Raw genomic sequence first — 27,340 nt, 5'->3', positions numbered from 1 at the left:
GGTCTAAAACAACTTAGAAGTTTATCCCATCTTACGACAATGGCAGTGCCTGGAATTAAAATAAGCTGTATTTGGAAAAGAATGAAATGATAAAGGAACTTGATGAGAAAAACTGCTGGCTCTGCTCTCCCAGGAGAGGTGGCTGATTCTCAGAACTGGCTGCCTCTCGGTTCAAAGGCTACGGTCCATGCAAGACTGGCAGAAAGCTCCCTGAATTCTACAAATCTGTGATTTATACCGCTGCTGGCAGGCAAGTCTGGAGCGGAGGGATTCCTCCCTAGACAACTTTTAAAAAGCTAGGCTGATTTGATGTTTTCTTGCTCTTCTGAATACATGTCGACCTCCTTTCCCAGATAGTCTTAGGAGCAGCACGTCAAAGGGGTTGTGGGACAAGATGTCTGGGGAAGGGCTGCACAGACCATTTGTGCAGAAGAATGTGATATGTCAGGAAGAACATGCTTCTGAGGGTGTGCCCTGGAGTCCCACTCCATTTGACTCATTTTTTCATTTTTTGAATCAAACCCCTGTGTGGGAAGTGCAAACACATAGGGGACACCTCCTACTGCTTTTAGAGTTTGGGAGACATACAATAGCTGGAATACCAATAATGAATCTGGAATTCTTTTAACCACCACCCTGCTTCCTGACAGCTTTTGAGGTGCAAGAAGGGATAAAAAGCCTTGGACCAGAGATTCCTGCCTGCCCACTAGGGCTCCCCTATCAGTGAAGGGATCAGGAGTGTGGGGTGGCCAAGCAACATGGGCTCTGGAGCAGATGGAGATGGTGCAGCACACAGCGGTTGAGTGCTGGAGCCATGCGTGGGAGCCAAAACCACAAGGCAGCAGACAGCTGAATGGAAAAGCTCCTGTAAAATTAATTGCTCCAAGGAGACAGCTCATGCAAACAGGTCTCCCCCTGCAGAAAGCCGTGTCAAGGCAGGCCCGGAGAGAGCAACGAGCCTGGCAGAGATGAGCAGGGGGGTGCTAAGCCCCCACTGGGGCACTGCTCCAAGAGGCAGGTATAAGACAGCAAAATCAAGAGGAGGGAAAGGACCCAGACAGGGGAACAGTGAGTGGGTACAAGGGCCATGTCACACGTCCTGACAGTGAAACCTAATGACCTGAGCATAGAAAAGATCATTAACCAACAAGCCATTTGGGGCACAACACTAGGGGTCAAGGTGAAAAACAGAAGGCAGGGCTAGTGGTTCAGGCTTGAGCTGCAGAGGACTTGATCCTCTTTGCTCAGTCTTCACTTGGCCAGTTTTGACCCAGCTGCTTATTTCCCTTCAGATGCTTGCCTGTGCAGCTCGAGCATGAGTGCCTGGGGGAGCGTTCACGTCTGTGCGCTCGGGAATTATAGCCACGGTATACTGGGAGGTATACTGGAGAAAGGGCCAGGTGTGCTGGGAATCCCGCAGGACGGAAGACAGAAGTGACATGCGTGAGTCAGAACCACACTTATTGCATGTGCTATATATATATGTGCATATATATATATACATACAATAGATGTGCATTGGAAGAAAGCCAGAGTGCTTGCACACATGGTCTATAAACATGCAAATAAACACGTTGCCTAAAGCCACTGTGCTGTTACAAAGACCAGGTCAGCACAGGAGCCACTCTCCTGTAGTAGGTGCTGGCTGAGATGGCAAAGGCGCACCAGATATCCAAACAACAAGAGAAATCAGATGGAGCCTTCAAAAAGAGAACATTAGAGTTACTTGGAGGTGACTAAGCAAGAGATGCTTGGAGGAGGCAGGAGTGGGACCTGCAGCCTATGTGGAACACAGCCAGTTCTGCATGACCCAGCACAACTCAGCCCGGCGTGGCAGACACCCCCGCCCCCAGCAACTTGGCCTTAGAGATGAGCAGAAAATAAAAGCGAAGTCCAGTAAGCTGGCCTGCTTGCCCGTAGCAACATGGAACTTCATCACCGCATCGCACAGCGGAGCTGCACCCGTGACCTGCCACTGCTTCCTACGGCTCCCTACCCCCAACGGCATTCCAGAGGGAGATCTGCGAGGGCTGCATGAAGCAAAACACACGTAGCCACAGCTCTGTGCTTTCCTCTCCCCTGGAAAAAGTACAAGCCACAGTGAGAGACCTTGGCAATGTGGTTGCCGCCTCCCAGGAGGAAATCGCCGTTTCTCCCCTCTGCTCCTCACCAGTTTGTTTGAGGAATGTCAACTCGTTTCCCAAATGTTGCAACAAACAGCTGTGAAAGCTTCCGATCCTGGCAGGGCCAGGATCAATGGCCAAAGGATGTTGCTCACAAGTGCTAAACAAGGTCATACGCACTGGTGCTCTGGGAGGGGAACTGGGAATCCACCACGAGGGAGCTGATGCAAGCAAAATCCCACTACTGCCAGAACTACCTGGAAAACCAGCATGGAACATCTGCGCAGAAGAGAAGAACAAAGGAGAGTCAAGAGCCATGCCCCTGGCAAATCACACCTCTTGGCTGTGCCCTGCAGCTCTGGGGCACCGAGAGGGCTGGGTGTAATGTTAAAGTCCTTTAAACACTGGTTTGACTCATCACCCATTACTGGAAATAGCTGTGTTAATTAAGAGGCTCTGCAGGAGAAGCTACAGCTGGACACCACAGTGTTCTGCCTGGAAGGTAGAAAGTATAGGTTGATAACAACTGGTTAACAACCGGTTGGTTAACAATCAGTTAACAACAGCAACAGTTACACTGATGGGCAGGTATATATTTTGGAGCTAAAGGGATTGTCTGTGGGTGGAACAGAAGCCTAATCCTTCATGCAGGCAAATACCATCACAGTTACCTCTACCTCTACTCAGCCCTGCATATGAACCAATTCCTCCCACCTAGATTCCGTCAGCAGAAAGGATCCATAAAAAAAAAAAAAAGAAAAAAAGAAAAAATCTAGACAAAGGCTCTCACTGCATCAGGAGCATGGCAACGCTTAGGAAGTGACTGGACAATCCATCATCCTTCCCTTCAGGTTTAGGTTTTCAATTCCCTCATCTTTCTTCCTGTTCCTTGTCCTTCATCCAATGTAAACATGCCAGCCATGCCAGAGGTGGGGCCATGGAGATTTATTACCAGTAAATCCCTGCATTACGCAAGCAGCTGCTGTTTTCAAGCAGTTCCCTTGCTTTACAGCAAAAGAAGACGGAGCATTTGGCAGGATGTCAGATGAAGATTTCTCACTTTCAGTGGGATTCGGGAAGAAGGGGCATCCATTAGCACCTCCCTGCCTCCTGAACTGCCAGGGCTTTGCTTCTGAAGAGCTGAGGAATAACTGCAGAGCTCCCAGCACTGCTCATCCTGTGCCCTACTTAAGCCTAGGGACCAAGAGAGCCAATGGCAGCATCCTGTCCTCACCCTCCAGCCGACGTGTCGTCAGCAGGCACAGATCACACAAAGAAGTGTTTTGCAGGGATCGATATGGGGGGAAAATATCACCATGGAGTCACAGTGCTGCCTATTGAAACTCCTGGCTTTTCCAGGAAAAAAACAAACACAAACCAAAAACTGGTCAGACTTCCCTGTCTTTACACTGAGATGCTGACAGGAGACACTCGCTTCACGAGTTCCCTGCGCTCTCAGCTGGGACCTGAACACATGCCACACGCCTGATTTACATGGGACTTGGAACTGGTAGAGCATAAAGGATCTAACAGCCAAAAAAGATCACATCCTGTCTTGGTTAACTCTGAAATCCCACATTTGTCTTCCCTTCTCGTTGTTTGGCCACGCAAGGAAAAAAGTTCTACGAGTGGAGCCAGGTCTGGAGGCTGAGGAACACAGGCTGCGCTTCCCTGTGGCCCCTTGGGATCACAGTGAGAGGCAGGAGGAGAAAGCACCGCCTCTCCCAAAAAGAGAGGTATCCCACCAAGCCAGCCAGGAGGTATTTTGCACTTAAAACCATGTCGGAGAGGGGCCTGGGCCATGGGAGACTGCTAGATCCCCTGCCTATTTAAGGAGCTGAGCCCCACCAAGCAAAATATACTTGTGTGACTGAAAGCCCAAACTGCCTCTGCAGGTTCCAGCTCGTCCACACCACAGATTATAGGCTGTAGGTTGAGAAACGGCCCTTCAGACAAATTCCTCTGGCAGGAAGGAAGCTGGATCACCATCTCTTACGATCTTTTCAGGAGTTTCAGTATCTCTGCTGTTTTATTTAGAGCATCAAGTGTCCTGGAATCATGGAATTATGCCAGGTAGTGAGCTGTGCTTCAGAGATCAGCAAGTGCAGGGACCTCTACAAAGGGTGTACAGATGGGCTGCATCTTTATTTTTCACTTGCTGCACCCACAGGCATATCCCCATCATTTTCTGCTGATGCTAGTCCAGAGTAACCAGGTAACGACAACTTAAGTCCCATTTATCAAAGCCCAAACCATCAAATAGTTGAGATCTGAATCTGGACTCAAAGAGGAAAGTGATGGAACTGGTTATATGATGCTCTGCCTTGGTGCGCTAAGTAGCCATTGCCCAGAAAAAGCTGATCATTCCTGCACATGTAGCAGCACCACTGGCCACCCAGTGGCTTCCTTGCATTGTCCACTGCAGCTCAGAATAAAGCCACAATCACTCACGTTCAGTCATGTCCCTAGGAAACAGAGTTGTGGGCGTGCATCCCTACCCCTCAGACAGCTCCTTTCATGTGCCATCATGGCACACCACCACGGCACCTCCAGGCAGGAGCTAGCCCATGCCCAGGAGCCCTAGCAGACAGGCTGTTTGCTCAAGGTCACTCCAGGGAGCACTTGGGAGGAACCTGGAGCCCTCCTCCCCCATCAAAGGCACTGGGGAACGGGCACCTTGCCACCAGCAGGTTCATCTCCTCTAAGGGTGCTTGGCAGCATGCAAGCCAGAGTCGGCGCGTCAACAACACAACACGCACAATTTTGCCTCTGGAGCAAGGCACAACCCTGCTGGGAAGGCACGGCTTGCTTTTTCATGTACTCTGAAGGTTTGAGCGTTGTTTTGAGCCTGGGCTGGGGAGCTGCCACATACACTCCCACGGCAGCAGAACTGTATGACAATAGGAATAACCCCTGTCTGTGAGAACAGGAGCGCGGTGACAAAGCCCGAGGCAGCAGTACCGTTCCCGAACCGCCCTGTGTCACTGAGGGATAGAATCCAACACCCTGTAAGGGGATCCGAGCAATACACACAGTCTGCTGTGCATACCAGGAGCAGAATTAGACCCCAGAAGTCTGGGCTACTGCCTGAGGACCTCCTGTCCAGATAGACAAGAGGTTCCTTTTGCATTGGATTACATTTCCCAGGTGCAGCAAAAACCAGATGCAGCCAGCAGTAGTAGCCCTGCGGCCACGGAACAGAACCTTTTTCCACTTGTGAACACAAGGCAGAACAAAAGCAATTGCATCAGCTTAGCCATCATGATGCGATGTGGGCAAAGCCGCCTGCCCGGCACTGCGGTGCAGGCACCAGAAATGAGACCTTCATCTCTTCCACATCCCTTTCCCCGCTGTCAGTTCTGCGTGACTGACCCGTAATCATTTTCCCTGAACAGCATCCAAGAGAAAGCGTTTTAAAGAGGAAATGCAAGGATTGAATTACAGAGATTAGCAAGAGAACAAGGCAGGTATAGGATCAACGACTTTTTGCTTCTCTTTTTCCATGTGCCTCAGTACGTCGGTAACAGTCAGGACTTTTTCCATATAATTACACTAAACTCTGCAAGTTTTTGAAGCAGTTTCCTTTCCACGACTGGAAGCAAGCAAGATTAAATTTCTTTCTAATACGGTAATTTTAGAAAGGTTTTTTTGTTTGTTTTGTCCTTGTGCCAGCAAAGTAACATAGAAGTATAACTCTACACCTAACGCAGAAATACAGCTTCAGCTTTTATTCTGAAAAGGTTTTACGAGAAGCAAGAAGGACCAGGAGGTATTAAATGGGGGAAAATAGTAAGGGAAAGCATCACCTTTGCAGGCACTCACCTCTCTCAGGTGTGTTCTGTCCCACAGCGAACTGCAGCCACAGACCAAGGGAAAGCACTGCCTTGGCCAACATAGCAAAGTCTGGTCCCGGGCAAACTACCTTAAATCCAAAAGCTTGGCTCTGTGAAGGCAGATGAAAGGCTTAAGATCAGTCATATTACGTGCAAGGATCCACCAGATCCCAGGGTGCCACCTCTATGCTGCTCATGCCTTGAGATCCGCCTGCTTCTTTAGCTATGTTTTGCTGGGCTGCGGTGTAAACTCTGGCTCCTGTAGGCAATTTTCCTTCCCCCCCCCCCCCGCTGCCCCTCACTCCTTTGAAAGCCATAAATCCATCCTGACAGCAATAGCTGGAGGAGAGGCACAAGCAGCACCCCTGCTGCTGATCCTCTCCCCAGTCAAACTTGCCCCAGGAGCGTGGGTTCAGTTGCAGGCAGCCTGCGTGCAGCTGGGCTGGGCTGAAAAAATATATCCCTATAGATAAAACTTTGGCCCTGCCAGACCCTGGCAGCTATCCAGCTACCAGGGGAGGGGGGCGGAGGAAGCGCGGAGAAATCCAAAGCTGCTCCGCTCTGGAATGAACTAGAAGAAGGAAAAACAGTATCTAGAGGAAAGAGAACGGAGTAAGGCTGGGGAGCAGTGCCCTGCCCTGGGAATATTGGCTAATCTGCTGGGAGGAGGTAGGCAGAGCGTTCCCCAGGTCCTAGTGCTACCCAGCGTGTCCCTTGTGCTGCCCAGCATGTGTCTTGTGTCCCTTGCGCTGCCCAGCATGTCCCTTACTCGGCCCAGCATGTCCCTTGTGCTGCCCAGCGTGTCCCTTGCTCTGCCCAGCATGTCCCTTCTGCTGCCCAGCATGTCCCTTGTGTCCCTTGCTCTGCCTAGCATGTCCCCTGTGCTGCCCAGCGTGTCCTTTCACTGCCCAGCACGTCCCTTGCACTGCCCAGCATGTCCCTTAAGTCCCTGGTGCTGCCCAGCATGTCCCTTGTGCTACCCGGTGCGTCCCTTGTGTCCCTTGTGCTGCCCAGCATGTCCCTTGTGTCCCTTGCTCTGCCCAGCATGTCCCTTGTGACCCTTACTCGGCCCAGCATGTCCCTTGTGCTGCCTAGCATGTCCCTTGCTCTGGCCAGCATGTCCCTTGTGCTACCCAGCATGTCCCTTGAGTCCCTTGCACTGCCCAGCATGTCCCTTGTGCTGTTCAGCATGTCCCTTGCTCTGCCCAGCATGTCCCTTGCACTGCCCAGCATGTCCCTTACGCTGTTCAGCATGTCCCTTGCACTGCCCAGCATGTCCCTTACGCTGTTCAGCATGTCCCTTGCTCAGCCCAGCCTGTCCCTTGCACTACTCAGCATGTCCCTTGTGTCCCTTGCTCAGCCCAGCCCTCACCGGCACACAGTCATGCCGCTTCCCCGTGCGCAGGGACTGCTGCCAGGACACAAACGGGCCAGACCTGGTGTCCCTCCTCAGGGATGTCCTGCCGTCCACGTACCTGCTTTTGGCTCCTGCTCTTCAGGTAGAGGTGGCAACAGCCCCTTTCACTTTTTCACTTAAGGTTTTAACGTGTGCTACTTCTGGACGGATCCGAGATGTTGCTGGTGGGGAAGAGCTGGAGAGTTACACCCAGTTATGAAGAGATCAATCAACCCTCATCTCCCTTAACATGGGGAGAGGCCAACAAGACAGGCTAGTAAGTAGCAAAGGAAGAATGTTTAGAAGCCTGTAGGATTTCTGAAACTGGTGAACAGTATTTCCTCCAATTTGATTTTCTCTCTCCTGGGAACTGTAAGAGAAAAAAAAAAAAAAAAAAGAGCAGGAATTAAGAGCCAAGGAGCTGTGCAGGGCAGAAAAAAAGTTGTATCCAAACTCATCAACCCAATGGAAAGTCAGAATAGGCCCAAGAAATGAGATCCAGTTGAGACACCATTAATTCAGTCGCTAGTTAATTGCCCCAGACTCTGGTGTTTCTCCTGCCAGTGTGGTACCCAGCGTATCACGAAGATGCTCTGCAGTGTCAGGTTGGACCATTCCTCAGTCCCACGTAGCACAGCCCTGTACGAGCCACAGCCTCACCCACCAATTCACACAGGCTGGAATAAGCCTTATCCCAGGTACTCAACGGAGTTAGATACCCTGCTCATACCAAGAACATGTAACTTGTGACATCCCCCCGAAGGTGGCATCTGGATCCTGGTGTGATCCCATGGTGACCAAATACTTTTGCGAGCTGGTTTCCCTGACACACTGAAGTAAGTCTGGGTGTTAGCTGCTGGATTTGGTCTGACCAGAGGCGCAGTGGGCTTGCTCATCGCCCCTCCAAATCCAGAGCAAGCTTTTTCCTCCACCTTGGCGTGGTTTGGCCTGCCCCAGTCCGAGTTGAGCTTATTTAGCACTCAGTACTTCATTTAGTACTTATTTAGCACCCAGATGCTCCAGCAGTGAGGCTGTCAGTCCGTAGCATCGTTCAGCAGGCAGGCTTCCAGTGGCAAATTACACAGCAAAGCAAACCACACCATGAGCGATCACCCCAGCCGGACCAAATTCATCGATTCTCATTGCGCACGTTCACCCTCAGTTCAGTTGCTGATGTATTGACCATGACGGCAGCCAAGGCTCTCCAAACCACTCTTGAGTGAAGGGCTTTTCAGTCACATCCTTGTTCCCTGCCGGTAATTATATCCTACTGGCTGCTCTCATATATCCTATGAGTATATCCTACCGGTTGTACTCTGGGACATAGAAGGCACAGCCTGAGGCAGCAAGGGTTGCCCCATTGCAAGCCATCTGCTTCTGACCACCTCAGCTCAACGTCCACCTGCTCCTGTCCTCCTTCTGCCCCAGTGACCCCTTCAGAGAAGATGACCGCAGAGACAGCGGGCTAGAAATGCAACAGGTCTGGTCCCCAGGGCTCGCAGGTGCGTGTTGAGAGCCCTTCGCTAGGGCTCAGCGGTGCCTGGAGATTATTTCCTTCTATTACTCACTTCCCAAGGAAGTCTTTCCACGGAAGGGTTGCTCATCTTAGAATAATTCCCTTTTTTATCAGTTTATCAATGTGAATGCCATTCAGCCTCACACCCTGTAGTCTGGAGAGATTTCAGCCTTTATCTCCCTGCAAATCCTGCTGGGATAAGTGGAAGCAGGAAAACACAGCCTGGAAAATAATTAGATCTTACACAGTTTGGGTTTATTTTTAAACTTCAATGAAATCGACAGATCCTGTTTCCAGTAAGACTGGTTTATGTGAATGCTGATTCTGTCCTGGTTGCATCCTGCACTGGGAAGCCAGCAGTACCACTCCAGATTTGCTCCTGTTTACACAGGACCAAAATGCAGCTGCAGATCTCAGCTTAGGCTCAGCTCCCTGTCGATGCTAAGCTCACGTTCTCTCCTTGTCATAGACCTGACCAAAATTCACTGAGGATGACCATCTTCTTACCATGCCAAGTTACAGAACAGCTCAGGAACAGTTAACGATTGTAAAAAGAAAAAAAAAAACCAACAAAAACCACACAAACAAACAAACAAACAACAACAACAAAACAAAAACAGCCAAACAAAACAAAACAAAAAAACCCTGAACAAATTAAACCCAGCAATCTACCATATTTTGATTCTGGTATTACCAAGATTCAGACACATACACATCTATGTTGTAGAGCACAAACCCTCGGTGCTACGCCTGGGTGTTCTGTGGATGGGGAGGCTTTGGTGGCACGCCGCTGCTGCCCTGACATTTTGGGGATGTAAACAACACCCAGTTTCTGAAAAGATGCAATATCCTCCGAGACAAATTACTGCAGCTGGAACAAACAGGCTTTTGGGAACACAGGCTTTTTTTCAGCCTTACATAAAAGTTATTGTTTGGCAGAGCCATCTATATATATGGCATTTTGGAAATTCCTGATTTGGAAAGGAAGCAAAGCAGCACTGTAAGAGCGGTGTGGGTAGAAGGTCCCCCTGGAATTCTAAGGAAAGCTTGTGCATCCCGGCACAGACGGGTAGTTCCCCAAGGTGCCGGAATCCAACGTGACTGCGTGCACCAGGGTCTGGGCTGGAAGGCGAGACTGCTGCCAGCTCCTGCTGGGACATCAGCTCCGTTCTGACCCGGAGGATGTGGATAGCAACTACAGCACCAACAACATTCCCAGCTGACTCCCGGTTTCCCCCCCAGACACTAACCACGCATAGCTCACCTGAGTGCTTCGCTGCGGCACGCTCGGCTTTTAAACAGCTACAGGCTGCGCGGCTGGAGGGAGTGAACTTGAACTCCACTGACTCCAGAAATGCCCTTCTGGCTTACAGGGGAGAGGATCAGGCCCCGCGCTGCCAGTTCTCAGTTAACAGTGTGTCATGCAGTCTCCAGCCTCAAGTCAGCTCTTATTTTTGTTTGACTTGGAAGACAAACTACAAAAATAGACATGTCTACTCCCAGCATTCACCAGCTTTATTTTTCTCAAAAGTCACCCAGTGACTAGGAATGACTCCATAGTGAGGTAAGGTCTAGCTTATAGATGGTCTCTTTCATCCCAAAGCATCCTAAAAAGTCACCCAGTGCAAAACTACGGCCACTGCTGGGGTGAAGCACAGTAGCTTTTCAACTACTTGCAGCAGTATTACACTAAAGCTTAGGATATGTCCAAAAATTTTGCAGGACAGATCTACTCTGGAAGAATGCAGCCACCCAAATTAGTGTCAGGATACTGGGACACTAAAGCTTAGGATATGTCCAAAATTTTTGCAGGACAGATCTACTCTGGAAGAATGCAGCCGCTCAAATTAGTCTCAGGATAGGAATGGCTGCTTCCCATTTGAGTATTAAAGGACTGGCTGCAGAGTTATCAGGACCCTCCTAAAATATAGCTGGGAAACATCCAGCAATAAGAAAATAATTCTTCAGAAACAGTGCCATGGGTGGGCACTCCTGCCATTTCCCCTCCAGCATGGTGTCGCGCCAGGACACAGCATCCTAATTTTCCCTCGTATACATTTGCAACAGCCTAAAATGAAGGAATTTATGGAAATAACACGCAGGTAGACACAAGCATGTCAGATGCCTAATGCACCGAGAAGGATGAGGTTCCCTGAGCTGTTGCCTGCTCCTGCTAGGGGCTTCAGTTCCCCTTGGCTCCCAGGCAGCATACAACTTGCTCCTCAGGTTTCATGAGATCTGGACAACGTGCGCTTGGGTGAGCTCTGAAGGAGGCAGCTTGTCACAAAGCATCAGCTCTCGGACACCAAAGTGACTTACAGCCCCCAGGATCCTTCTGAGCTGGGATGGGATGGACCAACAGCCTTAGTTCCTCTCCAGCTCCACATCCTGGGCATCTCCTGGTCTCTCCACACAAGTCTGCCTTGAGGAATTCCAGGAAGCATCAGAAGGGGCAGTGAAGCATCTGCTTGGAAAGGAAGAGAACCTAGTCCTGCTGACAACCCACGAGACAGCCTTCAGCTCCTTGGAACTCCAGCTGCCCAAAGATGCTCCTAGAGCAACTCAAACTCAGCACATGATGCTTCCATACCTGCCACCTCTTGCCATTTCAAACCTGCTTTGAACCTGTGGGTGATTTTGTTGCAGAGAAATAACATCAGAGCAAAAGGAAATGGTAATCAATGCTGTTGCCAATTTATCCTGCCAATTAGCATCAGCTAGATAAACTAAGTGGGGAGGGAGCTGTTTGCTGAGCAGGATGCCAAAGGACAGATCGGGGGTAAGTCATGTCTCCTCACCGCAGCTTATTACTGCCAGGTTGCACTGGCTGTACGCTTGGCATTTCTCTTGGGACTGAATCCAATTGCCTGGTCCCTTTCTACTTGTCTCGTGCACATTTCCATCTACGGTTTTGTTCTGCTAATATCCTAGACAACCGTAGCAGCCCGCTAGTTCTGGTCAAAGGCATTTAGAGAGAGCATTGCAGCTTGGCTGAAAAGGCACACCGAGTCATACCATGGCATTTCAGGAGTGGAGCAGCATTTATAAGTGAAACGCCTTTTCACTTAAAGGGCGTTTTTTTCCACTTTTCAGTGAGATGATGTAGTGGCTGTCAGTGCTGGAAGATGTGAGCAAGCTGCTGAAGAACATCTTGATGAAGAGAGAATCTTGACTGCACCCAAGTGTTATAGCTAGGTGCCGGGGGCTGACCCCAGCCAGCAGCTAAGCATCCACCAGCAGCAAGAAACTCATGGGGCAAAGCAGGGGCAGTTTAATAAGGGAAGCAAAGCCACATGCACAAGGAAACCAAAAAAAGGAACTTATTCACTACTTCCCACAGCAAACATATATTTAGCCACCTCCTGGAAAACAGCGTCTCACTACGTGTCAAAGTTACTTGGGAAGATAAATGCTATAACCCCAGAAGTCCCCACTTTCCCATTTCCCCCAAGCTTTTGTTGCTGAGTCCATCATATATTAAGGAATATTGTAAATATTCTGTCCATTCAGGACATATTAAAAATATGCTGTCTATTCAGGCCAGCCCTCCCAACTTCTGGCATGCTCCCAGGCTACTCAGTGGAGAGGGGCAGCAGGCAGAGATGCAAAGAGAAAGCCTCAGTGCTGTGCAAGCATGGCTCACCGATAGCCAAAACGTTGGGGCATTATTAATGCTGTTTCAGGGACAAATCCGAAACACAGCACCATACAGGCTGCTGTGAAGAAAATTAACTCCTTTCCAGCCGGACCCTGTAGACTAGGGCAAATCACGAGACTGCCAAGTGCAATAAAGAGCCTGTACAGGATGCTGAAGCAATGGAAGGTGATGTCCCTGCAACCTCTTCCTGGCAGCATTCAGGAGCTGGGGTTGGATTCCAAGGTGCCAGGCAAGAAGAGCAAGACTTCAGATGCTGTAACAGAGAAGTAGATCAGCAAGAGGAATGTCTTCAAGGCAAGTTCAGCGTCTGAAGGGACTGGGAAAGCACTGCACTTGACCCTCCTCTGCCCATGCAGTTACATGTCCAAACCAGGATGCTCCAAGTGCTCTAGCTGCCTCAAAAATGGGCTTACAACAGCATTGGCAAGGCAGTCCCAGAAGGCAGGTCATAAATGCTACATGTAGAGCGAGCGCCGTTCCTTTATCACTGTTTTTGTGATAAAGCTTCAGCTCTTGGTGCTGCTGCCACAGCTCTGCAGCAACACAGCATTGTGGCTCTGTGACCTCCACCACCTGCTGAAACTGCACCAGCGCAGCTGGAGGAGCAAAGCTGCTGATAGCAAGCCAGCTCCCATCACCAGGCAGTGAAGAAAGTCTCATCAGGCCTCAGAAAGTACGCCCTGAATTAGCAGCCCAGTCCAAAATTTGGCTGCATCCGATAAAAGCCATGCATCAGGGCAAGAGGTCACGTAGTTCTACCGTAGGGCGTGCAGGAGCCATGCTTTACTGACATAATGCTCCTGTTGTCTTCAGGACAACTGGCCTAGGGCTAGCAGCAGCTGCTGCTCCTTCCACATTTCTAAGGGCATTTACAGTAAATATAAATTACAGTTAAAAAAAAGGCATTTAAGTAAAGATGGCAGCGATGGACTGGTGTGGGGCTTTGCACCGTTATTTTTGAGCCAGCCATAAGAACAGACTTGACTTGTTAAGAGCCAATACATCCAGCTCTTTCATGGTTTGGGGTTTTTTTAATTAATTTTTGTACATTTATTAATGTAACAATCCATACATCATCACGGGCTGCAAGGGGTGATCCCAGCAAACACAGGGTCAGACGCACTGGTGGCCACACAGCAACCTGACAGCTGGGGCAGGTTTGTTCAGAAACTCACAGAATTGCATGCAGCTCAACTAGCTGCTTGCTTTCACCTCGCCTCCGTGTTCTAAAACGTTTGAAAATTTGTAGGACCAAATGAGGTCATTTGTAGGACCAAAGGAGATCAGTTGCAGAGCTCCAGGAGCAGGGCAAAGAGCAACCTGATATGGGGGAGGGGGGCAGTGGGGGGGCTGGGTGTCAATGGTGCAAAGCAGAGCTGGAGCGCTTGGGTCTGCTCCGGTCCAGGCTCACTTACCCGTCTGAATTCAGGGTACCTCAGCCCCACAGCTTTCATTTTCTCCTTGCTCCTGCTTGGATCTGTTGTAATCCCTTTGACCCATCGTAACTGCTCACAGCTAGGGTAGGCTACCCCACACAGCTACATAGTAGTGAAGGGGTAAACCAGGAGAAACAAAAGGCAATGTTGAGCAACTCCTTGCTCATTCAGAGGGTTCTGGATTTCTCCTTTTGTCAGGTAGGTCAGAAATAGCTGACATCCCTGGCTCTGTCTCTCCCAGTTACTGCAGAGGCTCCTCTTGTGTGCAGCAGGCTGAATTCGTAACCGTTGGGTTGTCATAACGCATCCTCCGCCCCACTGCCGGCGATGGTAGTGGCTGTCCACATGCATCAGCCTCCCCGAGAAGAGCTGACGGAGAGCTCTTTGCTTCACTGCTTCAGCCCTGTGCTTTCAGCTCAGCCCAGGACCAGGAAGAACAGGGTAGGAAACACTAACCCTCCAAATAAAGCGGCAGGACAAAGGCTTGTACGGACAAGGGCTGCCCCAAAATACACCATCTGTGCAGCGATCCCAACTCCAGTGTTAATACTAAGGGAGGAGGACACAGATGTGCAAAAATAACTATTTCTGGAGCCTGAGCCTTTACAAGAGGAGCGCTCTCAATCCCTGCTTTGCAACGACGATGTTGCCACGATTAAGTGGGTTGAGGCAACACATGAAGAGCCAACTCCACAGCTCCAAGAGGAGTGAGGGTGCAAGACCGTGATGGTCCCTAGCAGAGACCCACCAGGTCCCTCAGGCCAGAATCTCTTTCCAAAGACTGGAAAACTTGTATTATAAGCTTTGAACTGCCCAGTCACATAGAGGACTTGTAGGAAGAATGGCCAGTTTGGACCAGAGATGCCCATATTCCTGCTGAACCCACTGCTCCATACAGCTCACACTGCTTCCTTGGACTTAGCTGGGCTTACGGGTTCTGAAGAGGGGGAACCTTTCACGTTTATGCCTGAGAAACCATGAGCATTTACAGACTCCTGGGGGAGAAATTTGTGTGTTCCTTCCTGAGCTGCAGAGCCTGGCAGGAAAGTTTGGTGTCAGCCGAATACCAGGGCGGAGAGCAACAGCCATGCCATAGCTTAACCAGAACGTTCCGCTCCAGCTCTGCGGTGGCCACCAGTCCCATTGCAGACCTGGCTCCAAAGCACTCCTAACACCTGCCTTCACAGAGCCATTTGGGTGGGAAAAGACCTTTGAGTCCACCAAGCCCAACCAGTAACCCAGGACTGCCAAACCCATCCCTAAACCACTCCAGGAGGGAGGAAAACATTGAAGGCTTTTTCCCTGGAAGTGCCTTTCATTTTGGATTTGACATTCTAGTAGGTGGTCCCTGGAGTATATAGCACCCTTCATATTAATGTGAAACCTGTTTTTTCCCAAAGCCAGGCTGCAGTGCAGCCCTCGGGTCAAATCCAAAGCAGCATCCATGCCGGTGGGACACACTGGACAGGTAATTGACTGAAGTGCAAACAGGGCTTGTGGCTGCTTGTACAGGACTAAGCACCACGCTAGGCCAGGCTCTGCTTGCATGTGGAATCAGAACCCAGGACTCTGCAGCAGAGATTCTCTAAAACTGCAGATTCCTGCCTCATTTCCTTTACAAGACAGGATTTTACTGCTTTTTTTCCCAGCTGGACCCAGCCTGTAATCTGACTTGGCTTGCCAGGAACCAGCATAGCTCCGAAAGCTGGACCCACTTTAAGCAGTACAAATGAGGTCTGGATGTAGCGATCAATTTTTAACCAAAGGCTATTCTTTAGAGTGGATCATTTTCCTTACTGCTTGACTTTTTAACCCCTGTCTCTATCCTGTTAGGAAAGCCCAGACCATTGGGAAATGCCAAATTGAAGAGAACCTTCTTAGAATTGGGTTTCCTGAGGAATTTCCAGCTACGCAATAAGCTGCTATTTCCTGTTAAATGGCAAATTCTCATCCTTGAGAACTCTCAGCCTCTCTCAAGAATTACAGTCCCCTAACATGTCAGCCTGTGAGAGAGAAGACAACTTGGAGCAGTCTGCAGGCGTGTGTAGCACACGTGTACGAGCAAGACGTGTCAGAGAAAGCATCCTTCGCGTGTGTGCAGGAGGCTCACGCATTTGGACAGTCTTGTTTGTCTGCAGGGTGCCCAAGGGAGGAGCCGGTAAAGAAAGAGCCAAGCCAAAGGATATCAGCTTCTCTCCCCCAGCAGGCTGGATTGTTGCCTGTTTTGCTTATTTCAGGTTCTGTACTCGATTTCTTTGAATCACACCAGTAATTGTCAAGACAGTTTTCCAGCCTAATCCCCCACGCAGCTCTGCGGGCTCTGACAGCCTGCTGTGTGTTCTCTGAAGGGCTTTAACTCTTTGATAGAGTTAACTAGCGTGAATTATAGCAGCTTATTTGACAAGAGCACTGTTCCATCCATCTCTGGCTCACGCTTCAGGCAGAGGCAAGTAGTGGTCGCACAACGAGAAGCCATCGGGACAGGAATCCCCCATCACGAGCTCATCCCCTGCTGCTGCAACCTGTTCATGGCAGGGAACGAGCAAACCAGCAGCACAGGATAGTCCGGCTGTATTTCAGGTGTGCTCTATTTTTAGAGGCTTGTCTAAATCTTGCCAGGCTCTGCTGAATTTTTAGAGTGGTAGCTTTGAGGGGGCCAGTGGGGAAGCCGGCAAAGACGTTGATGAATGGGCCTCTGAGCACCCCTCGGACCTGCAGCCAGCCACAACAGGAAAGGGAAGCCGTACGTGGCTTGTGGGTTCCTATCAGGACAGAGCGTCTGGCCCCCACTTCAGGCACAGCTGCACGAACACCGGCCAAGCCGTGCTCTCTGCTCAAAGCCTGGAATTCGGAAGAGAATGGGGCCGATTTTCCATCGGCTTCAATCCCCAGGTGACGGAGCCTCCTCCCTCCCAGCCCTGCAGACCTCCTCCTCTGATGGAGATGGGGGAGCGGAGGTACCGCTCCTACTCCTTCTCTCATGCCAGCAGCCTCTGAGACCAGAAGATTAATTTCAGTAGAAGTGGAGTCTGAGAAGCAGCATGCCAGGGTGGAACAGGTTCAGCACCTGTGTGGCTACAGCTGAGGAGCACAACTGGACCAGTCCAGGACAGGGATTTCCAGAGACCCGCGGGAGAGCTCATGTCCCTGGTCCAAGGCTGCCAGAAAGGATGTGACCTTCAGTTTCAGGGTTTAGAACCAGCCTGCCTCTAAGGTAGGCTTTGCTGAGCTCTCGCTTTTCATCTGAAGCCTTTTCCCCCCTCTCAATCATAAGGCAAAAACATGTGAGCGGGAACGAGCACAAAAAACAATCACGCTTTTTGTCTGAACCCAGCGAGGCAGCTGCGGAGTGAGTGGGAGGAACAGGAATGACTCCCTGCGCTGCCGGCAGGGCTCCTCCAGCCCAGCTGGCCTTGGCCAGCTCACTCTGGGATCCTGTAGCGCTTGGAAACTTGTGTGTGTGTGTCCCATGCCAGTTAGTGTCAGGGTGGGGATTTTCTCTCCAGCCCTTGAAAGCCCTGGGTTTAAGGCTGTTCTCCTCTCGCATGCCCTGCCTCTCCTCTTCACGGAGCGTAGCATGGGATGAGCTCCGAGTTTCTCCTGCAGGCACTGATTCTTCATTTTCCACACGTTCAGCAGGTTCTCAGGGTGCAGGTGCCTTGTGGATCCCGACTTTGGAGCAGCAAGTGCCAGAGGAGAGCACTGTCTTGTGTCACATCCAAGCCAGCACCACACCAAGCAGGTGGACATCAGCAGAGCCAAGCATAAAGCCACACAACAGGTAACCTCCTTCCCTGTCACCATCTCCCACAGCCTTTCCCTGTGGGATTCTGGCTTCTCTGGCCCAAAGGAGCAGAGCCAGTCCAGCTGCTGGAGCAAAGGAGGACACGGGCAAGCTGAGGAGGGGAAGCATGGAGAGCAGCACACGCAGCCCTGGGCAAGGCTGCTGCCCACCCCCAACCAATGCTCCTGAGCTGGCACGAGCCTCCCACATCCTTTCCTGCCATGGCAGACTCACTTTGAGGTCTGTCATTTCCTAAATTAAAAGGGTGGGAGAGGGCTGCTGTGATTTCCAAGGACTGCACAGCAGGATTCCTTCCCCAGCCTGGAGGTGAACGTGCTGCTGAGGGGCAGGGACCAGTCCCACCGCGGGCTACAAGCCCAACTGCATCTGATGCCGTGTGGCAGTCAAGGCGTGGGTGGCTGATAGGGGACACAAGCCTGCGTTGTTCAGCTTGAACTCATCACTGGAAAGGGCCACTTTGAAATCTGAGAGGGTAGGACAAACGTGCTGAAATCTTAAAGTGGTGAGAAATAAGGGGGTGAAAAAGATAGAGGGGAAAAAAAAACCAACCAGGACAACTTTCTGCCATCAGCAGGTTGCTGTTTACCATTGAAGAAGGCAGGTGGGGCATGGAGTCCTAGATTAAAAATCTTGTTGTGTAAACAAGCCTGAAGGCAGCAAAGGGTTCTGCTGGGAAATGCTATGCCTGACGGCTATCCTTTCCTTATTGCACGTCTTGCCAGCCTTGTACTCCTCCCACATCAGCCTTGGGAAATAGCTACAATTCCAGTAGTCCATGAAGAAAGAGGTGGCTCGATGCGTGCAAAACAATCAAAACAATTCCCATCTATTTTGGGGATAAGAGGCTTTTGTTCTGGAGCTGGGTGCTGTAATGCCTTGTCCAACGATGAAAGAACAACAAGAGCAAAAATATTCCCCTGCAAATAAGTGGCACTATTAGACAGAAATGGGCTTTCTGCTCTCCAGCAGAGGCACAGGCTCCCGCTGTAGGGATGAATTTATTTCTCCGGCCAAGAAGGAAGAGACAGCAATGTGAATGCAGCATCTCACCCTGCCATCCATCACCAGCAGAAACATGCGGCGCTTTCTGCCTCTGCGAGGATCTAACCATCTAACCAAGCTGCTCTCGTTCAGCCGGCTCTACCCTTCCAGGCTCACACGTCACACCCAGGTGTGGTCCCTGCTCCTCAGCTTCCCACAGCAAAGGTGCTCAGCTCCGAGGGCTGCCCCACGGCTCTTTAGGAACACCCTCCATAAGCCACCAGCCCTGTACACAGCTCCATGCAGGCTTAATTTAAGGGCAGAGGATAATTGTCATAATTCATCAGTTGTCTTATGACTCTGGGAAGCCTGTCCACGCTGGGGCGTGCGTTATTAAACACTTGGACATCAAGTGCGTTGGAAGAACTAGAATTGGGATTGCGGTCCACGGCAGCCTAGTACCTCGCCAAGCTTGCTGCTCTGAGTTAGCAATGCCAGTAAATTATTTACACTTCCAGGGCTCTCTAGTTTAGTTTTTCATATTGGTAGGATTATCCAGCCCTAGTCACACCCATAACATCTATAATTAGGTCTTGCATATAGTGAACTTGAACAGCAAATGACATAAAGTTCTGCCACTAGATAACGCTATCTCCTGTGCCTTGAGATTGGGACATGCAGAACCAGAGAAGTGCTGCAGTTGTTTCTCACTAGCTCAGTCAGCAAATACACAACCAGAGCCACCCCAAATTACCCTGAAATAAGTGTACTTTTCTTAGCAATCTCCCTGGGTGAGCACTGACTCACTCCTTGGGGCTTTTCAAGTAAATAAACCCCATCATCTGCTCAAGTTGCCCAAGGACTGCTGCTGTCAACCTTCTTTCCAAGGTAGTTCTTACCCACATCTGTTTCAACACATGCATGAACTGGCACCAGGTAGCCCTATAACAGATTCATGCCAACACCTCAATCTGTGACTATGCTCCTCACTTCCCTGCAGGAGAGGAAAGAGGAATCCATCAAATAAGAAACATCACTCAGGTTGGAAAGGAATTGAAGTCCATTGTGTTTCTAAACCAATTAGCCTTCTGGAGATCTGCCACTGCAGCAAATTCCTAGAGATTGGTCCTAGAAAACCCCCCAAAAATTGGCAGGTCACTGGGAGTGCCACTAAACGTTCAGAGGGATAGCATATTGAACAGCAGCAGAGAAACACCTAAACACACACTAACGCAGACCCACGCCTCTATACACACACTGAAATCCCTGTCTTTCCTAAAAACGTGAAAATTTGCAATTCCAACTCTTCCTCCCCTTCCCAGCTGCAGCACTGAACCCTGTAAGGAATGAAGTAACGCTTACCACTGCCACATTTTCCACTCCTAGTCCTCAAAAGGCGAGGATAACCAAAGCTGAGCAGATGAAAGAGAGGAAGTCATCACCCATGGGCACATCCAGCTGGTCACCCCAGGTGCTGCTCTGCTCCTCAAGAGAATGCAAGGAAGCTTTGGTCAAACTGGGCTGCTGTAAGCGCTGGGGCTGCCCTGCCTGCCCATCCTGCCTGCATGTCTGGAGGAAATCTGGCAGATCCATTCAGCGGAGTTCTCCTACACATGGGGCTTTTGCTGCCTCTGCATCGCTTCCTGGCACCTGTCAAGGATGTGGCTGTTCTGATACCTTCCCCACTCAGAAGTCAATTAGAGCATCTCGTCCCATGTGCTCTGTCCCTTTCCTCAGCTCTGATGCTGAGAAGTTCTTGGGGGGGCCATTGCAAGCTTGTCAGGGATGGAGGTGGTGCATGGAAGATGATGGAGAGGTGTCACAGAGGGGTGGATGAGAAAAACAGATGCAGAACGGAACTGTGAAACTGAAACAAGGGCCTTTTGTTTGCAGTCTTCCCCCGAGGCTATGTTACTGCTTGCATCATGATGCATGTAGGCTACCAGGACCTTCTCTCCTTGCACAGAAGTCCTCTAAGCAGTGGTGAAGTTCTGGGAGTTCTTCACTCTCCTCTCCTGGCCCTTCAGACCATGCTAGGTGCCAGGAGACATGCTTTTCCCAGTTTCCATCAGCCTTCGCTAGCTGGAGACCCCAGCAAACCCACATTCTTTTCACCCCTATACGTTAGACCTCTGACCCTAACCGGCATCAACCATTTTCCAGGACTTTAGATCGAAAAGCAGACACCCAGTTTTAACGCAGTGGTTCCTGGACTCCTTCTTTTTACAGTTGCTCATTAATCAGTGATGACAAGACTTTCCGGTGTTGCAGTTTTGGAAGCAGCATGAAAGCTGGAGACTGAGCCTACGTCATGTACGCTGCAGCAAGTACCCTAAATCCTTCTGTCGCAGACATAACCATGTTAAAGAGGATGCCGGCAGGAATGTAAAGACAGATACATCCTATGGTGGACCATGGTAAGGTCCCCTGCACGGGAGGGGTCTCAAGCCCCAAAGAGAAAGTTTTTCATTTCTGGTTGTGAATGATCTAGCCAGCGGGAGCAACTCCAACAGTGACTTCATGAAAATATGTTGTGCCAAAGAAACACTTGGCCAAGATTTGGAGAGAATTTTTCTTGTCTCCAGAACGCTCCTGGGTTTTTGCCGACCAGCCATATCCAGCAGGACTGACGGTGAGATGGTCCAGCTGCTCTGGACAGCTGCCACCCCGGGGTGCAGATGGCTACAGAGAACAACCTGGGTGAGCCTCAGGCTGGATCCCTTTTGTAGATCCTTCTGGTCCTTCCCGGGACAAGAAAGGGGAATTGGTGGTCTTCAGGTTTTCCTTGTAACCGTTGTTAGTGGGAGTCTGTGAGTTCCTCCGAGATAGTTCAGAACATATCTTTACTGCTCTAGAGAACCAATAGTTTCCTTCTGCTGGGAATCGAGTTGTTTTGTGCGGGATGGTAGCCACCGAAGGGCCAGCATCCACCCGGCATCTTTCCCAATGCAGACGCACAGTGGCAGAAGCTGCCGTCGCAGCACTCAGCAGCTTTTGCCAATTGCAGAGTACTCAGCAAGCTGCAAAATACTCCGTCCCGACTCCAGCCAAGGCTGCAGTGTGCGGTACCCTTCTGCTGCCAACAGCCTGTATAAAGAGGCAGCTGCGGGCACCAATATTGTTGCCCTGGGACTTGACCTTCCGTTAAGCCCACAGATCCAACGTAAATAATCCCATTTTGCATCAACCCCCTGTACTGAAAAGCTGGCAGCTGTGCAAGGGGGAGGGTTAACCTTCCCTCACTGATAACTATGACCCAAAGTACCCTTTCTGGTGGAAATGAGGGGATTCTGCTGCAAGGCTCGTACTCCAAGAAATCTCCAACTGGATTTTTCTGGCTCACATGTAATAACAAACCCTGTTCTCCATCACTCCTATCTTCATGAGACAACCCCAAAGGTGTATCACACCCTTTGGCTACCACATTCGTGTGGCTAAAAGCACAAGACATGATAAGAAATGAAATGGTCAAGGCAAGCACGGAAAAGCTCCATCGACAAAAGGCCCTTGATGAGCAAAACCAAGTGGTTTAGGTGAGTTCCACCCACAGCAGCTCCACGAAGCCCAGGGAAACCTGATGGGCCAAGTGCTAACAGGAATGGTCCAGCCCACGTAGACGGGCAGGTGCAGAGCCATGCCTAGCTACGGAGAGCAAACTGGGCAAATAACAAAGTTATCCACACCCTTACTCAGCTGCATGACGTCCTTAATTGCAACAAGGCAAAAGGGTTTTCTGTCTTACCCCTGCTCGCTCTGCTTACATAGGATGTCGAGTATTGCGTTAGTAATAGGAAGGAAATCAGAAGGCTGGATTAACTCTTTCCCTGTAACCTGAACTAAAAGCCTCTTGTGGTCTGAAGAAGTCTGACTGATTTCCTCTGTATGCTTTTGGTTTTTTCTCTGGATTTCTAAGGACCTGGGGTCTGGTTGTGACTAGAAGGCCACCGGACTGTCACCAGCAGAGCATTTGCCTGGTGCATTTGGCTCAGGTAGAGCCAGGCAAATTACATGGCAACTCTGCGCCCAGCAGCAGCACGAGGTGCGGCTGGTGCCTGCAGGAAAAGTGGGCTTTGGAAAAGCATCTTTCCCCAAAAGCAGGTACCATTCCACGCTCCCTGTCCATGAGCCAAGACCTGATGAGGGGAAGGGCAGTGTGAGAAAGGAGAGCTAACTCCCAGAAGAAATAAGAGCTACCCAAAAGCGGTTTGCAGCAAACTGGTTGGATCTCTTTCTCCCTTCCCAGGTTCTGTTGTGGTGACGCCTGAGTCTCCAGCCAGTCCCTGACCGTGCTGTCTGGCTGCGCTCGGTTCAGGAGATAAGGACGTTTATTTTCCAGCTGGACTCGGCCAACGCTTGTTCCTGTGAAACAGCGAGTGCTGCGCGGGCGGAGGGACTCTGTGTACACCTCAGCAACAGGCACCGGTTCTGCAGATGATTTAGGGAGGTGAAGGCTCCAGGAGGGCTGAAAAAGTGGGAGTCTGAAGGTAAGGGCTGGTAGCCACCATGGGAACGTGGTCACCACAGCTGAAACAGAGAAACCAGACAGCCGAACTCTCCCTGCTACCACTAACCTCAGGAGCAGTCTGGGGCTTCCTAAAGCGATGGGTGGCGAGGGACTGAACAAGGTCCCCGTGTTCTTTTCCACAGCAAACATTTCTTTGTTTTGACCAGCGCTCCCTCCAAGCCCAGCCCCAGCCCAGCCCCAGTGGCCTTGAGGAGGTTTCCCCTGGGCTCTCCATGATGCAGAGCTCTTACAGCCCTTTGTTCCTCACACATGCGGTAAAATACCATTGCAGACCAGGTGCTGTATTTTTTCTTGATACAAAAATGGGTCAAATCAAAACCATATCCAGAAGGGTTAGTCGTGCTGCTTGAACATCTCTGTCTCCATCCACACACAGAGATCCATGCACAGCAGGGGTGGGATAGCTCAGAGGGGTCCTGTTTACTGCTCATGCATGTGGCACCAGATTTCTAGATCGGGACAGTTTCAAAGTGGACAATAAACACTTCTGTAACTGTTAACGTCTGTGGGAACGGGCTCTGATCAGTCTGCTCTGGAACACTGGCTCAGTGGGTCTTTCCAAGATATGCAAAGCGGACCCCCAGCCTCAGCATCACAACTGGGGCTGCAACAGCCTGGACTGGTGAGCAGAAGCTGGTGAAGGAGCCAGGAGGAGTTTCAGGAACAAAGCAGATATTCTTGGCTTTCAGCAACAAGATGCTTATGTCTGGGAGGAAGTCTGCTCCCCTGGTTTCTATTTTTACTTCTGCTCATCTGTTTAGGGTCTAGGGCTTGGTTTCCTTAGCTCCATACTATGCACTTGGGAAACAATGAAAGCAGGCACGAGTGAAACTGCCGACATCTGGAAGGAGAGAAGCAAACGAGACAGCACCACTGTTTTCCTGACTGGTTTGTTTGGGGTGGTTGGGTTTTTTTGCCTTGCTTCTTATCTCCCCCTGAGGTTCACACAAACCAATGAAAACCAGGTCCAGCCCTGCACATCCCCGTCTACTCCATACCTGCTGGAGGATTGCCACCGAGACTTAGGGGGCAGAAGCACGTCAGCATCTTCTGGTTTGACCCAGCAGTCCTTCCCAGTATGGTCTGCTTGACCTTTACGATGCTGAGCCCACCAGCTGTGCCAACAGTGGAACAAATTACTTCATGCAGCGATCAGAGAATCACAGACTCATTTGGGTGGGAAAAGACCTTTAAGCTCACCAAGTCCACCCGTTACCCCAGCACTGCCAAGCCCACCTCCAAACCATGTCCCTGAGCGCCGCATCCATGTGGTTTTTAGACACCTCCAGGGATGGTGACTCCACCGCCTCCCTGGGCAGCCTGTGCCAGGGCTTCACCACCCGTTTGGTGAAGACATTTTCCCTCATATCCCATATAAACCCGCCCTGGTGCACTCGAGCCCGTTCCCTCTTGTCCTGTCACTTGTTATTGGGGAAAAGGGACCGACCCCCCCTACCTACAGCCCCTGTCAGGCAGCTGTAGGGAGCGATCAGGTCCCCCCGAGCCCCCTCCTCTCCAGGCTGAGCCCCCCCAGCTCCCCCAGCTGCTCCCCATCAGCCTGGTTCTCTAAATGACCTGTGTTACAAAGGAGCCCCAGAGGCAGGATGTCAGAACAATCTCCAGCACCTAAATGGGCTGGGAATGGCTTTTCAGCTCCCCCCTAAGCACCCAGTAAGAGAATTTGTGCCAGTAGATCTGGCCAAAGCCCCAGCTTTCCAGAGCCTGACACGTATATGCTAAAACACCACAGGAAAAGAAAAAGGATAACTCTGTTTCCCCTTCCTCCTCCCCAAATGCCTGTCACAAAATTACCTCCAGCAGTATTAAAGGTGGTCACAGCTGGTCTGTGAAATCCTCAGCAGCCTTTAATCGTGTTCTGCTCAGCCTCACACCTGGGAGATGCTGGGGATTTGCCAAGCAGCTCACCAGCAGCAAGGCTTTTATCAACACCAGATCCCAAGCGCAGATTGCTTTCATAGCCATGTCCAGCAGAGCCAACCGCAGTCCTGTGTTTTCTTCTGCAGACAAGGGACTTCGAGCCCTTCACGCTCTTGGCCACCTGCCCCTTCAGCTCCCCAGCCCGGCCAGTTACTTTCTTTTAGTGGTTTTCACTGTGTTACTTAAAACCGTCTTCCTTAGGCAGGTTCTCACTCCTTGGCACTCGTGGGAGAGAGACAGGATAGGTGCAGGGGATGGGAAATGGTGATTAACCCCTTGCACTGATCATCACATCAGCTGCCAGCTTGCACCGATGGGCACAAGAGTCCAAAACGATGTTATTGGGATTGCAACACTTCACAAAGGCTTTAACGTACTCCAGCAGCCTCCTGCTTGGTGCCACACAAATCAGAAAGGGTTGACAAAAGATTTATTAATCTATAAAATGGGTTTATTACCCTTGCCGCTTGGAGGGCAGGAGCAGCACAGTGCTTGCAGGCAAGCAGGAGGAATTAATCTGCCTGTTCAGTGCCACATCCTGATGCCACGGAGCTCCAGGGAGAGCCAGCACCTTTGTAAAATGCCTGCTGCCTGGCTGGGTAGGTGCATGCAACTCCAGTGCTCACCAGCTGGCACGGCTCAACAGGCAGCTCCAAGTTAAGAAGCTGGTTAAGTGGCAGTGCCCCTTTCACTAGCCCTCGTTCATCCTACTGAATGCAGGGAATGTCCTGAGTAAACACCCTTTTGCTCCTCTGCAGTTGGCAGTCCTTAAGACTGGCTCCAGGGAAGGAATCTAAGGACAAGGTCCCCTGGGCAGCACCGCCAGCAAACCAGCATTCCTGGAGCACAGCTTTAGATTGCACTTCGTTTGGCGTAACTGGTGTGGGTGCTGAGGGTGTCCCCCCCAGCCCCCCGGTTAGGTGGGCGCTCTGCCTCCCCGCTGGGTGGCTGGGGAGGAGCTGGCTGACACAACTGGCTGGGATTGAATTATTGAATTGCTTCTGGCATTCCAGTGCACCCACCCACTGGTCTGGTCCCTCCGCATCCCAGGCTGTCCTGCTTGCCCACATCAACTGCCAGCATTTCCATGAACTCATGTGTTGGCAGAGGGGATAAACGCAAAGCAAAACCCTGACAGCGGCAACAACCCTCGCAGCGCTGAGCATCCAGTATGGGCAATTCATGGCTCTTCTCATGAAAAGTGGCTCTTTTGTTGGTCTGATAAATGTCCCTATTTTTCCTGCTGGGAGGCGGCCCCAGTCAGGGTCTGGAAAATGGGGTGTAGATCCTTTGCTTGGGTTGTCACCACACAAGCCGGGAGCGTTGCCCAGCCTGCCTCTGCATTGCTCTTTCACGGGGGAATGATGGCAGCCCCCACCGATCTTGCTGCCACAGATGGGCAGAGCCATTCTTCCCGTCAGCAGCTCAGCTCCGTGGGAGTCAAGTTCGCGTTCAGCTGCAGTGAGTGGTGAGGCTAAGGTCAAAGGGAAGGCAATGACCACTGCCCTGGGAGGTGACTGCTGGCAGTTACAGAAAATGTGTGCATTGTGCCAGAAGACACTGATCCCCTTGAGTTTTCTTTTGTGAAATAGCACCAGTTTCCAGCAACAGATCATGGCATCATCCCCTCGTGTACTCCCTCCCCCTTTGCATTTTTCAGCCTTTACCAGCTAAGCAGGACCAGATCTGGCCCAAACTCTGGTGAGCGATGCTGTAACCCAGAAATGGCCTTGCCTAATCAGAAGGGATTCATCCCAGACTCAGCGCCCAGGTGCACGGTTGGAAGGAGAGCCTGCAGGATGGGGAAAGCTGTGACCCAGCCTGTGTGCTCAAGGCCACATCCACCCAGCCCCATGGCTTTGCAGCTTCTCCTTCTGGATATAAACCAGAAGCTAACTGTGCATTGCCTTCCCTGCATCCCTGGTGCTGGCTGTAGTCACAGGTAGCAAACAGCACAGTGTCCCAGACTGGCTTGTCGCAAATCCGAAGGTCTGGATGCACCACGGCATGTTCCAGACTCAGCCCCACAGCACCATCTTGAGGCCTGGGCACACAGAATAGAACAGGCGTAGGACAAGCTACATCATGCATTTGCAAGCGATATATAGAATTAAGGGAAATTCCACCCT

General features: G+C 50.8%; 1 protein-coding gene across 1 annotated transcript in view; it reads right to left on the bottom strand.

The window, feature by feature from the left end:
• VWA1 (von Willebrand factor A domain containing 1) overlaps positions 1 to 20,503 on the bottom strand; it is a 34,995-nt gene extending 14,492 nt beyond the window's left edge. The window contains exons 1-3 of the mRNA XM_040588153.1: positions 20,111 to 20,503; positions 7,432 to 7,722; positions 5,946 to 6,066 (exon numbers count right to left, since the gene is read on the bottom strand). Coding sequence (XP_040444087.1) covers positions 5,946 to 6,018 — 73 coding nt within the window. The 5' untranslated portion in view covers positions 6,019 to 6,066; positions 7,432 to 7,722; positions 20,111 to 20,503. The remainder of the gene's footprint in view (positions 1 to 5,945; positions 6,067 to 7,431; positions 7,723 to 20,110) is intronic.
• Positions 20,504 to 27,340: the final 6,837 nt, after the last annotated feature.

The sequence above is a fragment of the Falco naumanni genome, chromosome 3, assembly GCF_017639655.2.
Source record: "Falco naumanni isolate bFalNau1 chromosome 3, bFalNau1.pat, whole genome shotgun sequence".
Lineage (NCBI taxonomy): Eukaryota > Metazoa > Chordata > Aves > Falconiformes > Falconidae > Falco > Falco naumanni.
Note: the sequence above shows the minus strand (reverse complement) of the source record. Positions and strands in the feature narration are given on the sequence as shown.